We start from the raw sequence: 18,930 nt of genomic DNA on the forward strand, positions 1-18,930 counted from the left end.
GTCCCACACATCCAGCTCAATTTCCCCTTTCCAGCATCATCTCCTTGGATTCCTCACTACCATCCAATGAATGAATGGAACCTTGGTGTCTTGCAAGCAGACCTTTCATTTTCCTGCCTTTGCTCATGTCCCCTTGCTTACCTGTAGAAACCATTCAAGGCTGAATTTCGTGGTCACATATCTTCTGATGCTACCAACTCCGTGATGCCCTCCCTGGACTTCCACCTAACTCATTATCTCTAGCTAATGGCTATCACAGCACTTTTTATTTTCTCCTTCCTTCCTTTTTATTTTTTATTTACAGACAGGGTCTTGCTAAGTTAAGAGGCTGTCCTTGAACTTGCAATTCTCCTGCCTCATCTTCACAATTACAGGCATGGGCCACCACGCAAGCTTCTTAAGACACTCTCATGGCCTCAATCCTGATGTGAATATTAATAATGTAAACATTTTTCTTTGCAGGCTAAGCATCCTTCATCTGAAATACATAAACCCAAAAGCATTTTAGATTTTTTGAATTTTGGAATAATATATAATGAGCTACTGAGGGATGGAAGCCAAATCTGAACACAAAATTTAGGTTTCATATACACCTTGAGATGTACACAAACTGAAGACAATTTTACAGAATATTTTATGTATTCCTGTATTTTGACCGGAGCCCACCATGTGAGGTTAGGTGTGAAATTTTCCACTTATGATGTGGGGTGCTCAATGCTCAAAAAAACTTTATACTACTACATTATATATTCCTTAATAGCAAGCTTGTATAAACCTACTGTAATGCCTTTGATAAGACAGGGTAAAGAAAGTTTGCTGAATGAATGTATCAAGGAATAAAGTCACAAAGTCACATCAACAGGGTTATGATGCCACTACTAGGCAGAGCATTGGAGGAAGAATACACAGTTATGAAAAGCACTACCATACAGTCAACTCATAATTTATCACACAGGGATGACTACCCTGCAGAACAGGTACTTATAAGAGGAGGGGCTACCCAGGAAGGCAAAAAAGCCCACTTTCAACCAACTACAATCAGGTGAAAGAAAATTCTAACCTTTTGCTTAAGTCACTAATGAAAATGTACCATCCACTACCTAGGAAACAAAATGTTAGCCTAAATTTCCCTTTCTTGGGCTAGGGGCTTCTTATCATGCATGAAGCCTGGGTTCAATCCAGAGCACAGAGTTACCAAAAAAAAAAAAAAAAAAATCCCTTTCTCCCTCTCCCACGTCATGGGAGAAGCAGTTCCCAAAACTAGGGGGAAAAAACATTTAGTTATCATTCTTTTCTATGTTTAGGATTAAGTTAAATACAGGACACTCAGTTAAACTGGAATTTCAGACAAAATTACTATTTCTCCAGTATGAATATACCCCACATATTGCATAAGACATACTAAAGAAATTATCTGGGCTGAGGATGTAGCTCAGTGTTAGCAAGCTTGCCTAGCATGTGTAAGGCCCTGAGTATGATTCCTAGCTCTAAAAAAAGAAAAGGGCTGGGGTTATGGCTAAGTGATAGAGTGCTTGCCTAGCATGTGTAAGGAACTGGGTTTGATCCTCAGCACCACATAAAAATAAATAAATAAAATAATGGTACTGTATCCATCTACAACTAAAAAAAAAAAAAAAAGAGGGCTGGGGTTGTGGTTCAGTGGTAGAGTGCTCACCTAGCATTCATAGGTACTGGGTTTGGTCCTCAGCACCACATAAAAATAACATATCCACCTAAAACTAAAAAATAAATATTAAAAAAAGAAAAGAAAATATCTACTGGTTATCTGAAATGAAACCTAAGTTTTGTGTGTGTTTTTCTTTTCTTGAGATCTGGGCTTGCTATGGTGTCCAAGCTGGCCTTCACCTTGAGATCCTCCTGCCTCAGCCTCCTCAGTAGCTAGGACTCTAGGCCTGTGCCCATATTAAACCTATGTCTTCAGTGGAAATGCTCAACCACCTTCAGTAAGCTCTTTGCACTTCAAAGTCCAGTAAGTACATTTTTGCACTTCAAAGGTCTAAAAGCACAAGTTCTAAGCAAATAAATAGGCTGAGGGCTACTCTTCAATCAGCTCTCCAGAAACTAAGAAGTACTAAGGTCTAAGCACAAAGGAAAGATTTACCAGCCATCCCCAATCCCAAAGATCTGAGAAGGTTAAACTACTCATACTCCCAACTCCTGGGAGTACCCACATTTGGGGATATACACCAATAAACAAATAATTTCAAACGGATAAGGTCTCAGTGACAGGATGAGTCAAGCCTGGCTCAGGATGCTGAGACAGGTGGATTGCTAGTTCAAGCAATTGAGCAAGACCCTGTCTCTAAAATAATTTTTAAAAAAGGGCTGGGGATGTGGCTCAGTGGTTAAGTGCCCCTGGGTTCACTTCCTGGTGCAAAAAAAAAAAAAAAAAAGAGTAAACAAGAGCCATCAGAGAAAGTCACACTTTGTACCAAGAAGGGTCCCAAAGCCTAAAGGGATACTACAATTTTCATGGCTTCACCTTGGCTAAAAAGCAGCAACTCAGCCAGGCACAGTGTTGCCCACCTATAATCCCAGTGACCCAGGAGGATGAGGCAGGAAGATCAAGTTTGAGGTAAGCCTGGGCAACTGAGTGAGACCTTGTCTCAAAATAAAAATGGACTGGTAACACAGCTCAGTGGTAAAGTGCTCCTGGGTGCAATCCCCAGTACCAAAACAAACAAACAACAACAACAACAAAACAAAAACAAGCAAAAATCAAGCTACATGGGGCTGGGATTGTGGCTCAGTGGTGGAGTGCTTGCCACTGGGTTTGATCCTCAACACCACGTAAAAAGTAAATAAATCAAATAAAGGTATCATATATAAAAATACTTAAAAAAAATCAAGCTTCATGAAATCCCAATTCAATCACTTGCTGCAACAAACTAGCAGTGACAAGTAAGGGATCAACAATAAATTTGGAAAATTACAGCATTCTTTTTTTTTAATATTTTTTAGTTATAGATGGATGCAATATCTTTATTTCATTTATTCATTTTTATGTGGTGCTGAGGATCGAACCCAGTGCCTCACATATGCGAGGCAAGTGCTCTGCCACTGAGCCACAACCCCAGCCCCTACAGCATTCGTAAGAAAGTATTACATCAAGTGCTAAATTTGAGGGCTGGGGATGTGGCTCAAGCAGTAGCGCGCTTGCCTGGCATGCGTGCGGCCCGGGTTCGATCCTCAGCACCACATACCAACAAAGATGTTGTGTCCTCCGAAAACTAAAAACAGCTGACAGAAAAACCTGCATGGTGGCACAAGTAATCTCAGCTGACACAAGAGGATGGCAAATTTGAGACCAGAATGGGCAACACAGTGAGAGACTCTGTCTCAAAATAAGAAAAATGGGTTGGGGATGTAGTAGAGTATTTCTAATATCAGGGGCTGGGGATATGGCTCATGTGATAGAATGCTTGCCTCACATGCACAAGGCCCTTGGTTCAATCCCCAGCACCACCAAAAAACAAATTTCCAGTACCCCCCCACAAAAAAAAGTCATGAGAAAGTAGCTGATGTTTTTTATCTATACATAGTTCTCCACTGCTTTTAGAATAGGGTTTAGTATAGCCTCAGGCTAAGCTTTCCCTCCCCTGCTGCCTCAGACTCCCTAGAGAAGGAATCAACAAACCTTAACATCAAGATCAAATAGTAAATATTTTAACAATTGACTATTATCTCTTTGTAATACACATCTACTAATAAGAATGAAGAATGGACGTCTTCTTTTGGGGGGCATTTCATTTTGCCAAGTCGGGGATCCTTTTCTCAAAATTGTTCACAAATGTCACACATGCTCATTAGTGGATGTTGACTCTGTCATGAGATATGTTTCCTCTTTGAAAATATCTTTTCACAAAGTTGGGCGTGATGGGGCATACTGGTAATCTCAGTGACTCAGGAGGCTGAGGAAGGAGGAGCACAACTTAAAGGCCAGCTTCAGCAACTTAGGAGGCCCTAAGCAACTTAGTGAGACCTTGTCTCAAAATTAAAATAAAAAGGGTTGTGGGGGCTGGGGATGTGGCTCAACCAGTAGCGTGCTCGCCTGGCATGCGTGCGGCCGAGGTTTGATCCTCAGCACCACATACAAACAAAGATGTTGTGTCCGCCGAAAACTAAAAAATAAATATTAAAATTCTCTCTCTAAATAAATAAATAAATAAAATAAAAAGGGTTGAGTATGCAGCTCAGTGGTTAAGTGCCCATGGATTCCCTGGTACCAAAAAAACAAAAACAAAGTCTTTTCACACAAATAGGTACTGTTAAATGTTGTTATCAGTTTACAAGCATATGATGTTGAGTATATTCCTCTCTTAAATGACATTTATAGAATTCTATTAGTTGATATTTCTCCTTTAATCATGTCCAGTTGAAGGTTTGGTGTAAATTCTTCAGCTGAACAGGTAAATTGATTTTGAAATAGGGAAATTTCCTTTGTACTCACATCAAGACGCACAATCACAGCTAATGCTGTAATTTGTGCTTGGAAAACATACTCACGGTAAACATGCAGGAATGGAGACCCTGCCTCTGCTTTCATTCTTTTTTTTTAGTTGTAGATGAACACAACACCTTTATTTATTTTTACGTGGTGCCAGGGATAGAACCCAGTACCTCATGCATGCTAGGCAAGCGTTCTACCACTGAGCCACAATGCTAACTCTGCTTTCATTCTTAACAGCACAGAAAGTGTATAAAGCAGCTTGACAAGATATAATAATTCAAGTACTGTTGTCAAAATGACTTTACTGCAACATAAGGTTTGCCATAAGCACTGTTTTGACCTTGTAATCTTAATATTTATTAAGAAATATTATCAAGACTGCAGTAAAAGGTAATTTCCAAAACTATTCAGTAATAGTAGCTGAAAGCAATCAGCTGAGTGTGAAAATTGCAAGAGAACTTTATTACTGCTAAACCATCAAATTGCTGTGTGCTAGGGCATGTCAGAATATTCAGCTTCTAAGAAAAATTCATGGAATTGATGATGGTTAAGTCCTCAGAGCAAGTGAAACTTATCACAGATGCTCACAACCTAACAATGTAATAATAAATTCATGTATTTTCTGCAGAGTACCTGCTGACTGATAACAAGATAAAGCAGTAGCAGGTGCGGTGGTACACACCTGTAATCCCAGTGGCTCAGAAGGCTGAGGCAGGAGGATAACAAGTTCAAAGCCAGCCTCAGGAGATTAGTGAGACATTAAGCAATTCAGCAGAGACCCTGTCTCTAAATAAAATATAAAAAAGGGTGTGGCTCAGTGGTTAAGGGCCCCTGGGTTCAATCCTTGGTACCAAAAAAAAGTTTCTTAAGATGAAGATTGATTGATTTGTTTGTTTATATTGGGGATTGAACCCAGGGGTGCTTAACCACAGAGCCACAACCCCAGTCCCTTTTCTTTTTTTTTATTTTGAGACAGGATCTCACTAAGTTTTTTAGGGCCTTGCTAAGTTGCTGAGACTGGCTTTGAACTCTCTTCCTGCCTCAGCCTCCAAAGTCACTGGGATTATAGGCATGCACCATTGCACCTAGCTAGGCACTATAGGTTTTAAATATCTGATATTTTCATAAGTTTTGTAACTTTGTCCAACTACTCCCTTTTGTGCTCCACACATTTTACCAGTTGTAAAAGATATTAGTAGATTACACTTTGGGTTGTATTGAACTACAGCTCCTTAACTTTTTCAAAAATGTTCTCACCTGTTCCAGGTATTCACAGGCTATTCACAGACATAAGTTCATCTGTCACTTCCAACCTGGCAATAACTCCATGAATAAATAAAAGCTAAACAGTAATATCTGTTGACTCAAGAGCCAAGGAAAATTAAATAAAATCATTACCTTGTTTTTGTTTTCTTGCAGTGTTGGGAACCAAACTCAGGATCTTGAGCATGCTGGAGAGAGCTCTACCTCTAAACCCCATTTGCCTAGTTTTCTTCCTCTCTTTTTAACCAGTACTGGGAATTAAACCCAATGGCCCTTTACCATTGAGCTATACCCCTGTGAAACAGCATCTCACTAAGTTCAGGTTGGCCTCGGACTCACATACTCCTACCTTAGCCCCCTGAGTAACTAGGACTACAGGGGTACACTACTGTACCCAGTTTGTCTTCTTCTTTTAACTATTGACATATAGTTAAAAGAATATCCTCATCATTTTTAGAAACCGTTTTTGCTAAAAGGCTAATATTCATAAACAAGTTTGCTTTCTCCAGACACTTCAGCTGCCATGCTCAAACACAATTTAATTAACTCAATATCAGTAATGGCTTTCCATGCTCAACTAACAAATGAGCCACTGGGAAACTTACTTCAGTTTTAGCCTCATTTGCATTTTTTACTTCTGTTGTGATGAAATACTCTTTTACATTTTCTAATTTTTCTAACAGGTACTTTTCAATGAGTTGGGAATATGTGACAAGTGGTTTGGTCATGTTGGTATATTATTTCAGCACAGCATTTTTTTTTTTAAACTGAGTTTCTTTCTTTTTTTTTTTTTAAAGAGAGTGTGAAAGAGGGAGAGAGAATTTTTAATATGTATTTTTTAGTTCTCGGCGGACACAACATCTTTGTTTGTATGTGGTGCTGAGAATAGAACCCGGGCTGCACGCATGCCAGGCGAGCGCACTACTGCTTGAGCCACATCCCCAGCCCCAGCACAGCATTTTTTCTTTCCTTTTTTTTTTTTTGGGTATTACTGGAGACTTAAATGCAGGGCCTCACAAATGCTAGGCAAGTATACTACTATGGAACTATATCCCTAGTTCGTTTTTTTTTTTTAATATTTATTTTTTAATTTTCGGTGGACACAACATCTTTATTTTTATGTGGTGCTGAGGGTCGAATCCAGTGCCCCATGCATGCCAGGCAAGTGCGTTACCACTTGAGCCCATCCCATCCCTTGTTCTTTTTAAAATCTTTTTATTTTGAAACAAAGTCTTACTAAGTTGCCCAGGATGGCCTGAACTTAAGATCTTCCTATCTCAGTCTCCTGAGTAGCTAGGATTACAGGTGTGCAACCACCACTCAGCACAGCTATCTTTATTAGATGCTTTGCCAATGACTTCAGTGACAAAATAATTTGTACTTTACTGTGTTCTTCTCATTTTTTTAAGAGAGTTTTATGAGGATAATAAAGGATAAATAAAGTGCTATGGAACACTAACATGCATAGCACAAGGAAACAAAGCTGAGTGCACTACCAGCTGCAGCAGGACACACATGTAATCCCAGCAACCTGGGAGGCTGAGACAGGAGAATCTCAAGTTCAAAGCCAGCCTTAGCAAAAGCGAGGAGCTAAGCAACTCAGTGAGACTGTCTCTAAATAAAAATTACAAAAAAGGGCTGGGGATGTGGCTCCGTGGTTAAGCGCTCTTGAGTTCAATCCTTGATACCAAAAAAATAAGCTGAGTGCCCTGACACACCACTACTAGAGAGCCTTCCACAATCTCTGTGGTGGCTACTCAGTACAGCAGTTTAGTGTGCAACCTCAGATATGTAAATGAATGAATGTGGGTTCAAATACAGCTTTATTCATGGATTCTTTGAAGTTCACTTAATTTTCACCTCATGAAATATTGTTCTTTTCCAGCCATTAGAATAGGGCTGGGGATGTGGCTCAGTGGTTGAGTGCTCCTGAGTTCCATACCTGGTACCAAAAAAAACAAAAAAATCTTAGCACATGAACCATATAAAAGCAGGCAGCAGGCTGGATCTGACAGGCAGGCTGTAGTCTGCCAACTCTGCTCTAAGAGATGGTATTCCCCAATATGTCTCACACCTCTATACTTTTGATCTTGTTGTTTCCTTCTGGCTCCTTCTCTATCCTGAGGGTTCCCTGACCCTCCCTGCCCAGTGGTGTTAGTTGCACACTCTATGCTCCTAATGCATTGTGTGAACACAGTTGGTTCAGTCCCAGAGCAGTTGATTCTGACTACTCTATAGACAGCCATAGCTATTCATCTTCGCATCCCTGCACAGAACTGACCCATAGCAGGTGCTCAAGAAATGTACTGAAGGAAAAAGAAAGCAAACAGCATCCCAAATGGAACAAGTCTGGTACTCAAAAGCTCTGCATGAACCCAGCAAAATAGGGAGAAATGTCTCTCATTATTCATGGCAATTCATTCCTTTGCAGTGCTTTTATTTCTTTGTAAAATGAATGACTAAATGGCATCTTCTTTTTTGAAATATTTATTTGTAGTTGTAGTTTGACACAATACCTTCACTTTAATATGGTGCTGAAGATTGAACCCAGGGCCTCGCATGTGCTAGGCAAGCATTCTACCACTGAGCCACAACCCCAGGCCCACTAAATGGCATCTTCTTTGTTTAGGATTTGTAAAAGTTGACTGGGACTCAGCTATTCATTGGAATAAAGAGGCAAACAGCCTAGACAGTGGTAGCCTCTGGAGAACTAAGAATAGGAAGAGATGGTGCTACAACACTGGATGTGCTCAACACTTGAAGAATCTCAACATATAATATGCAAAAGATAGAGTTTAACAAAAGGGGCAACAGACTCAATGACATAAATTCACTCAGGATGCCTGATATCTCTCCGTCAGAGCACATGGGCCATGGGTTCTGAAGTAGGAAGGGCTAATGCTCTTAAGGAACCTACTACTCTCTTGGCCAGTGGCAGTTACCACTCAAGAACCTTTCGGGTAGAGATCTGCAACTTAACAGATCTGCCTGTATCTAATAAGCTAATCTATGAAAACTGAATTTCACTTTTATCAACAAGTATACATATAAGACACAGAAATTGGATCTTAAGACATAAGAAATGGTCCTGATCTGGGGCTGGGGTTGTGGCTCAGCAGTAGAGCGCTCGCTTAGCATGTGTGAGGACCTGGGTTCAATTCTCAGCACCACACAAAAATAAATAAATAAAATAAAGGTATTGTGTCCAAATAATGCTGAAAAATAAATATTAAAAAAAAAAAGGTCCTGATCTTAAACATTCTTTACTGGAATCTAACCATAAAAATAGGATTCTGCAAGCAGCACCAAAGGAAAGGAAAAAAAAAACTAAAACCAAGTCATCATTGAAGATTATTTTTATATACAAAAGATGTGGTGTTTGCCTAGCATACACAAGGTCCTGGGTTCCACTGCCAGCACCGCCCCCCCCCCCCGCTTTTTTTCCCCCCTGGTACTGGGAATTGAACTCGGGGGCTCTCAAACACTGAGCCACATCCTCAGCCCTATTTTGTATTTTATTTTGAGACAGGGTCTCACTGAGTTGCTTAGTGCCTCACTGTTCCCGAGGCTGGCTTTGAACTCAAGATCCTTATCACTTCTCAGCCTTTTGGCTAAAATCAATTGAACTTGCTATCCTCCTGAGCTGCTGGGATTACAGGAGTGTGCCACCACGCCCAGTTCCCTTTTTTTTTTTTTTTTTAAATATTTAACATTTTCTTTTTTTTTTTTTTAAAGAGAGTGAGAGAGGAGAGAGAGTGAGAGAGAGAGAGAGAGAATTTTTAATATTTATTTTTTAGTTCTCGGCGGACACAACACCTTTGTTGGTATGTGGTGCTGAGGATCGAACCCGGGCCGCACGCATGCCAGGAGAGCGCGCTACCGCTTGAGCCACATCCCCAGCCCCCCCTTTTTTTTTTTAATAAAATTTATTTTATTTTTTATAAAAGTGGAATTCACTGTGGTGTGTTGATACATGCACACAACATAATTTTGTCAAATTCACTCATTTTCAGCCCACTTTGCACTGGTGTTCACTGGAAAGATCATACCTGCAAGCTGTCCTAGCCCCAAGAACTAACAAGACCTATGAGGAGGTCAACACTACTATGTAACCAGTGCTGCTTGTCCCTGGTTCCTTCTTTCTATAATTGTCTTTTGGCTCTAAGGATCTTGGAGCTGGAGAAATGGGGGAGACAAAATTCATGTAAGGATCAGGCACATCACTGATGTTGGAGAACACACAAGAAGAACCAGAACCCTGTTTTATTCTTCCCGAATCAGTTACTACCTTTACTTCAAGTTTTTCAGTACATAGCTGCCCTAAAAAACCTTCAATTTTATGAACATTTTGGTGTACGCATTTAAATAAACATTTTATATACTGTTACTCTTTGAAACAAATTATTTGGCCCTAGATCAACATAGGCAAGGTGCAGTGGTGCATGCTTGTTATCCCAGCAGTTCGGGAGACTGAGACAGGATTGCAAGTTCAACTCAGCAAGGCTCAGTCTCAAATTTAAAAAAAGGGAAAAAAAAAAGGCAGGGTTAGGGAGGTGGCTCGGTTGTTAAGTACCCCTGGGTTCAAAAGAAAAAAAGAGTGGGTCAACAAAGGACACATATCTAACACATAAGATGAATTAGGCAGTCTAATGAGGCTCTGCAAAAATAGGAGACTGAAATGAGACTTGAGTGGATGTGTACTCCAAGAGATAAAGCTGACCCACAAGCACCCTATGAAATGACTATTTGGTGCAGATGCAGTCAAAGAAGGCATGTGACTAAGGATGCTGAAGGAGGGAACAATGCAACTGAAAGCAGTGACTTGGGCCTGGTTCAAAAATTGGTAAAAATCATACTTCTCTATGCTAAGTGCCCAGCACTGTTTTAAGCACTTTACATGTATTAACTCACTGAATCCTCTTAAAAACCCCATGAGACAGGTACTGTTGCTATTCTCAGGAAACTGAAATATACTAAAGAGCTACTTGCCTAAGGTTCCACAGCTAATAAGCGGTAGAGGTGAGCCTCATACCCAGGGAGCATGACCCTGGAGCCAGTCCTCTTAACCACTATGCTAGTTTTTAACTAAGCTTTTCTTAATGGAGCTAAAGGAAAACAATAGTAGTAGTAAATAAGTACCAGTGGCTCTACAGCATGCATTTAATATGCCAGGGAGAGTTTTTGGCAGGCCATAATTATAATACTGTAATTTACTAAAATGAAAACAGAAATATTAACTTTAACATGCTCTATTGGCTCATTAAAATATACTCATTATAAAGTACTCTCACTTCATTTTTAAAATATAGGTCAGTTAGTTTGTTTTTACGTAGGGAATACAAATAGTGGTCTCTATATTAGGTTTATTTTTTTATTTTTATTTTTTTTTTTATATTTATTTATTTTAGTTCTCGGTGGGCAAACACAACATCTTTGTTTGTATGTGGTGCTGAGGTTCGAACCCGGGCCGCACGCATGCCAGGCGAGCGCGCTACCACTTGAGCCACATCCCCAGCCCTCTATATTAGGTTTAAATAGGTTTGATTCATACAATACCTAAAGCGTCAGGCCATCAGGTACCTAATACCTCTTAAATAAAAGGGACACCAAAAAGATATAGTAATGTTCTTAAGAAAATCCTCTCCCTTAAAAGTAGGGCAAAATTTTATAGGAAGATGGGATCTGGACCACCCCTGCTTATTAGAAGTCACTGTTAGGACTGATGGTGGCCGTATGGTGTTTCAAACACTAACAGAAAAGAAATGAGTCAAATTCTGAACATGAAAAGCAAACTGATGTGAAGAATAAGGAAAGGGAAGAAACATTTCAATAAATTCAGCTATGACAGGATGACATTGCCAAAGGCCTTAGCATCTTCTTTATCTCCTAAACAAACTGAGCCACCAATAGGAAAAAGGTCACCTCACAGATAATGCTATGTGACTTTTAAGTCGCTAGACTCCTTTCCATCTTCGCCTTCTCCTCAGCTCTTGATACTGCTGTCAAATTCTACAAACTGGCAAAGAAAAAAGGGTGAAAGTTGAGGGATTTTAATGAGAATTAAAAGTTTGCTGAGATTACTAGAACTAATGTATTATAGCCACTAACATTATCTTAAATGCCTAAAACACATGACCTGAAGTTAAGAAATGCCCTTGTGAGCTTTAAAACAATCATCCCAGAAACTGAAGAAAGGGCTCTATCACACTTTTGCAGTACACCTAACTTTCTCTTCCACCTTCCACCCACCCTGGGAAATAACCCCAGTACATTTTGTAAAAGCCTTAAGAAAAAAATCTGCTTGTTCCTCTAATGGCTGTCAATTTAGAGACAATTTAAAATACAACTATCAACAACTAGGAGTTTCAAATGTACTGTGAGTATACACTTATCTCAAAAGCCTCTCCATAGCCTGACAACATTAGGCCATTCATCTAGAATGTATACACAGGGATACAGCCTTTGGGAAGGCTAGGAAAAGAACATCAAGGTGCTTTTTGCAAATTGCAGGCTTTCCCACACTGAAAAAATGCGATTGAGCCTTGGCAACAGGTCACATGCTTGAAGTAGTAAAAACTCATGTACTGATTTTGTTTTAAACATTTTAAGAAAATAAAATATAATTCATACAACATAAAAACTCACCATCTTAAAGTATACATTTTGGTGATTTTCAGTATATTTACCAACCTGGGTAATCACCACCACTATCTAATTCCAGAACATTTCCATCACTCTTAAATTCCATGCCTTTTATCACATACTCGATTTTACCCAAATTCTCTAACACAAATGGTTCTATTGCCTAGGCAGATATTTTAAGATGACTGGCTGGGGCAAATCTATATAGAGTATCTATATGGTAAGGAAACAAGAAAGCTACAATTTTCAGAAATATACTAAATCCAATTCTTAGAATTTTTAGCAATTAGGCTAATGTAATTTTTCTAAGTTGGCTAAGAATGGCACCAAAACTTACATTCAACATCCATCTTCACATAACACATTGGTGTGCCCCAAGTGCATCCAAGATGTTAAAAGAAGGGAAGATAATCTACTAGGATTAGTCATAACTGTCCAGAGTTGCAATTTCAAAATTTAGAAGAAGCATAAGGATAGTGGAAAAACCTCCTGTAATATCAAGCACAGCTGGATTAAAAAAACCAACAAAACAAAACTCTTAATCACTAAGCAAATATTGCTCAGTTTGAGAAAATAATCATAGACTACTCCACTATTTAAAGTTGCTTTAAATAAAACCTTATTTTTCACCACTCTTCTGACCTAGCATCTCTCCTAATGAAAAAATACCTTTAGGCAAAGGTCTGGCAGGAATACCTACAGGTATGTGTTACTCAGGCTGCTGCAGGGCTCTAATAACCTAGTGTGCTCTTGGCTTCTAAGACACACAGGAAGGAGACCTCACCTTCAGTCATCAGGGTGTTGGAAGCGGGAGGTAGTAGGTCCACGAGGGTGTCTTGCTTTTGTGCACTTATCTGGGGTGCTATTTCCAGAGGAGCTCCTTTATAGATTGTGCCCAAGATGGATTTCTAAGATGCTCTCAGAGTTGTCCAGCTGCCCTCACCAATAAGTCACAGTCTTTGTAGGATGATAGAAACCACCAGTCAAAGCAGATGCATATGGGTTGTGGGGAAGCCTTCTTTAGTATCTAACATAGCTGGATTAAAACAAAGAAACTTAACCATTAAGCAAATCTTGACTTTAATTATTAATTTAGATTATAGCAAATATCAACTGGGTGTTAAGCTTAAGAGTCTACTCTCAGCATGGGCACTTTAATACTTACTAACAGGGATTTTGTGAGCTTGAATGAAGACTACAGTGAGTCCTTAATTTTTGTTCAGCAAAAAATTAGTCTTATTTCATAAATGAGTCAATAAGATCCATAAAGATTTATTGGTAATTTAGCTCATTCTCTCTGAGGTTGCTAAGTAACACCTTTAGTGACTTATGTTGTGCAACAAGTTGTACTCCAGTATGTATTTACAATTTTACTACAATTTGCAATAATGACTTAAATACACGTTCATTTCCTGGATTTTCCAAAACATAATCAGATGCAATCAAGTGAAGTTCACAACATTTATGTGTAATGTGTAAAACTAACAAAATTGCCTTAAAATAGTTTTCTGTGGAACTACTATATGTTATCTTCATTTAATGATGCCCAGGAAACTATTCCTAACTTAAAATGAAACCTAGATAGCAAAGGCTATGAAGCACTTATCATCCGTCTCCTATGAGAAATCACCCAGTGGCTAGAAAATACTAACAAACCTTCACTACACTAGAATTGTCTTTCCCTTTAAAATGAGAGCATTAAGAAGCTGGAATCAACTGCAGATGAAGGAATCCGAAACAGATTTATCTTTGAGGCATACTTCCTCTTATAGGGCCAAAACAATGACAAAAGAAAATTAAATATTTTCATGAACTTTCAAATATATATATATATATTTTTGGGGGGGGTATTAGAAATTAACCCAGAGGCACTTAACCACTGAGCCATATCCCCAGCTTTTTTATTTTTAATTTAGAGACAGCCTTGCTAAGTTGCTTAGGGTCTTGCTAAATTGCTAAGGTGGCTTTGAACTTGTGATCCTCCTGCCTCAGTTTCCCAAGCTGCTGGGATTACAGGCATGAGCCACCAGGCCCAGACTCAATTTTAAATTGTTTTATATAAAACTCTTCTAATGTACAAGATGGTCTTGCTGGTTTAAATTTAGTCTTTGTCAAATAAAAAGACAAGTTACCTAATAAAAGAAGGTCATGTGGTTCTTATACTGAATATTTACTAATATACATACATTATACTTTTCCTGAGTGTTAATCAAATACTTGGAACTGTTCAACAGATTAAATTCTGATATGTTTTATTTTTAAAATTTTTTTAGTTGTTGATAGACCTTTCATTTTTAAAAATTTATTTATATGCAGTACTGAGAATTGAACCCAGTGTCTCACATATGCCAGGCAGTGTATTATCACTGAGCCCCAGCCCCAGCCCCTGATATAACTATTTCCTATAAGGACTTGATTCCTCAAATCTAAACAATTGTATACTAACTATACCAATTTGCTGAAAGGATCATTTCAGTTTCCCTTAATGCAATATTATTCAAAAGTTCAGGGAAAAATTGCTAACAAATAATTATCCTTTAAATATGTTATGAATAATCCTCTTGACTTAGGGAGCCGTCAAACTCTGAGGACACAAAAACAAAGGACAAAACCCACAAGCCTACAGAAAAGCAATTTTCAGGGGAGTGGTGGGTAGGTACTGGGGATTGAACCCAGGAGTGCTTTACCACTGAGTTACAATCCCAGTCTTTTTTTATTTTGCGATAGGGTCTTGCTAAGTTGCTGAGGCTGGCCTCAGTTTCCCAAGTGGCTGGAATCATAGGCCCATACTACTACACGTGGTGGGAAGCAATTTTTGCTTTTGGTAGATTCACTATTTGGCAAATTGTCATTATGATGAATGAGACTCAATTTTAGTGCAAGTTTCTCTGGATTATTATAAAACTATAGCAGTCACATAATGTCAAATATCAGAAATAAAAAATATAACAAATTAGAAGTTGAGGTTGTAGCTTAGTGTTAGAGCACTTGTCTAGCAAGTGGGAGATCCTGGGTTTAATCACCAGCATGGAGGGGGGTGGGAAATCACACCAAATTAATTAATATATAAGAGTTTTAAAAGGCAACAGAATTTTGATACATTAAAAAATATATAGCCAGGCAAAGTGGGGCACATCTGTAATCCCAGCTACTTAGGCTAAGGCAGGAAGATCCTAAGTTTGAGGCCAACTTGGGCAACACAGTGAGAACCTGTCTCAAAATAAAATTTAAAAAAGGCTGGGAATTTCACTCAGAGGTAGAATGTTCCTGGGTTCAATTCCCAGGACAACAGTAAATAAATTTTAGAAATAAATAAATAAATAAGAGGTTTATATGTGTTCAACAATTGGATCAATGTAGTAGATAAAAGCCATATTGAGATTGAAACAAACACTAGAAATTCATACTGCAAGGGAGAAATGGATTTTTTTATGCAGGGCAGCTCAGGATTTCACAGAAAATACTGAAATAGAAATAAAAATGTTCCTGTCCCCTGTATCCCCTAAGGACAATAACTGAATTCACCTTAATAATAATAAAGTCAGAGCCAGCAATCCTGTGTCAACTCAGACTTGAATGACAGGAGATAAAATTTTCCATATCATCACAACTACTGAACACCCATAAGTCTACCATGAAAAACAACTTTTTTCCCCTTAATTTTGGAGATACAAACACAAGGAGCTGGGGATACAGCTCTGTGGTAGAATGCCTGCATAGCATGTGCAAAGTCTTCAATCCCTACACTGGCATTTAAAAAAAAAAATAAAATCCAAAGAGAGTAATATCTACAACCTTCACCATCTAATCAAGTCAAGATTTCATCAACTCCTGTTGATTTACTAAGACACCCCAAAAACAAGAGTTCCATTACTCTGTACCTACCTCACAAAGAATGGAAAGGCAGCTTTCAAACAAATGAAAATCAAGAGAACAAAGACTGTTATTGACATTCATACAGCTGTCAAAAACAATTTAATCTATTAAGACCAAGTAATCAGGAAGACATTGTATATTAAAGATATAGTAGATTAAATGACAACACAACATAGAAAGACGAGTTGCTGAAACCAAGACCTACATTACTCAAAATGTGTTTGGTACTTTACATAAAAACATGATCTGAGCAATCAGAGATTATAAAGAAGCTCCAATTATATTAAGTTTCCAAACTGGCAAATCAAGAATTATGACATTATTCAAATAGTAGGTATTCTCCAAGGTAAGTTCACGTGGTCAAAAGCAATGGATGGAGCAAGAACTCCAGGAAGAAAAGACCAACAGGGCTGGGGATGTAGCTCACTGGCAGAGCCAGGCCTGGGTTCCATTCCCATCACCTCCAAAAGTAAATAAAAACAAAGACCAGCAAAACAATAGCCTTATCAGAAAAGTTATAAACTTGGGTCACACTGTAGTCAAAGAGGCTTAGATGATTTCAGGCAACACCAGAGAATCCCACAAAAAACAGATACACTTCCTATGACTGATCCCAGAACAGTCTCCCAAAGGGTGTTTCTTCTGTGACAAGCAAGAGCTCCTCCTGTCTACTTTTGGTTTCTGGGCTCCTAACAGATGCTTCTTTGCCCTTCGTTCACTGAACAACTTGAGGCTTGGCTGACCCCTCAAGTTCCTCCAGCAGTGGGTGCGGGGTGGTCTTCTAGACATGCACATCACTCGGGAAAACAACAGCATTTTGCGCAACAGGAGGAACCGCTTCTTATTCACCTTTTTCCCTCCCACAGCACCTAGCACTAAGTGCTTAATGTCCCTTGAAAAGAAATGAATACTGGGACCTACACGTAGCCACGAGCAGATTTCCAGGGCTTTTCATCTTGCCAATCTTGCAGTGTCAACAACTGGAATTCCCTCTATTGCCACATTTGGGGGGGCGCGGGCTCTATAGTCATATTTGGCAGCCATCAGCCTTGGGGTCCCAGGCTGAGGCTGGATCAGGACAGCCTGCTAGGGGTTTTGCGTGTTTTTCTCAGCCAACTGTTCTAAGCAAAATCAAGCAAGGGTGCTCCTCCTGGACAACCTAGGGGCCTTCAGGACACAAAAGGCCTCCGGTGCACGCTGCACCGGGCCTCCTGACAGGACTTCACGCAAACCGTCATTCACAAGCGGTTCTAGGGCCGGCCCCTACGGAACTCGTCTGGGTGGTGTCGTGGACATCTAGTCGCCCCGAAAGGTGCCTGGGACTGTGGTTTTATAGTCTGAGCAACAGTCAGGCCTCGAAGGCCAGGCCAGAGAAGTGTGCACTCCGCATCCCCAGCGCCCGCCTTCCCCACTCGGCCGCTGGGACCGAGTTTCCCGCCCCACAGCCCGACCAGAGGTTGGTGGCAGTTGGAGGCAGTTGGGACCGGCCCCAGCAGGTTGGAACCGGTCTGGGCCGGGCCGGAGGAAGAAGGGGGGAGGGAGAGGCCGCTTCGCGCTCTCCCTGCGCGCGTGACTCACGCTGGCCGCTGACGTCAGGCGTGCGCGCGCGGCGGGGGGGGCTCTACGTACGTGTAGTGCTGCGGTTTCTCGGGCTGTGCCTGCAGCACCTGAGCGGTAGCGGCCGGGGGCGCCGAGGAAGCTGCGGAGCCGCCGGGCCCGGGGCCCTTCGACATGGTCCTGTCTTCCTGCCTCTTCGCCGCTCCCCTTTTATTATTCAGTCTGCGCGGTCCGCGCCGAGGACCCAGTGCGCCTGCGCCGCGCCACGAGAACGTGAAGACCCCCCGCACAGCAGCAAGGGTTGCTGGGAGTTGTGGTCTTCCGCTCGGCCGAAATTTTACCGTCGGCAGAGGGTTGCTGCCAAAGCAAGGGACCACAATACCCAGGGGTCCATGCGGACGGTGTCCCGGATGCTGAAGGCCCGCGATGGCTTCTGGGAGTTGCAGTTCGGTCGCAGATCTCCTCTTCACCAGCGCGATTTCAGTTTAGTTGGGGATTCCTTCCTTGAAACTGAAGCCCCGAGAGTAGAGAGGGCCAAGAGACTTCTATGAAACCGTTCCAAGTGTAATTCCACTGCCAACGATGCAATAATTACTTTGCTGCCATACTTAGTACAGCTGGGGGATGGTTCTAATGCCGGCTTAGAGCAGTGCCCACAAGCAGGGCTTAAGACTGTGTTGTGAGTTCTTAGGGCTAGGCCTTTGTACTGCATCATCTGGAGTCCAGTCGGCCAGCGATTTTTTTCGTCCCTGCGGCGGGATTGACCTTAGAGGCATGAAAAGACCGCCTGCTGGAAGTCAGCTTGAGAAAATTTGCTAAGGAAGAGCAATATTATACAACACTGTGTCTGCCCGCACCTTTGCTAAGGCGCTTCATTAACATTTACCCACCCTGAAACCTGGAACTCCACCACCTATGTCCTTTCTCATCTGACACCTGGCCTGATCAGCTTATATTAAAGGCCAAGGAGGAATTCAATCTTCGTCTAGAATAGTCTCGGGAACCCTGGCCAGTTGCACTTACGTGGAGAAGCATCAGAGTCCAGAGGAAAGGCTTAGGTTTGAGTAGGGGATGCGTCCTCTCTGGGCCACAGCCTTTTTACTTGGGGAAAATATTTTTCT

General features: G+C 40.6%; 1 protein-coding gene across 5 annotated transcripts in view; it reads right to left on the bottom strand.

The window, feature by feature from the left end:
* The window catches only part of Unk (unk zinc finger), a 39,685-nt gene extending 21,631 nt beyond the window's left edge, over window positions 1-18,054 (bottom strand). For 2 of the 5 annotated variants that reach the window (XM_078041668.1, XM_078041670.1), the window contains exon 1: window positions 17,882-18,053. In XM_078041668.1, the coding sequence (XP_077897794.1) occupies window positions 17,882-17,985 (104 nt within the window). In that variant the 5' untranslated portion in view covers window positions 17,986-18,053. Of the gene's footprint in view, window positions 1-17,881 lie in introns of all 5 variants that reach the window. The other 3 variants (XM_078041666.1, XM_078041671.1, XM_078041669.1) reach the window with 3 other exon arrangements.
* Window positions 18,055-18,930: the final 876 nt, after the last annotated feature.

The sequence above is a fragment of the Ictidomys tridecemlineatus genome, chromosome 3 (assembly GCF_052094955.1).
Source record: "Ictidomys tridecemlineatus isolate mIctTri1 chromosome 3, mIctTri1.hap1, whole genome shotgun sequence".
Lineage (NCBI taxonomy): Eukaryota > Metazoa > Chordata > Mammalia > Rodentia > Sciuridae > Ictidomys > Ictidomys tridecemlineatus.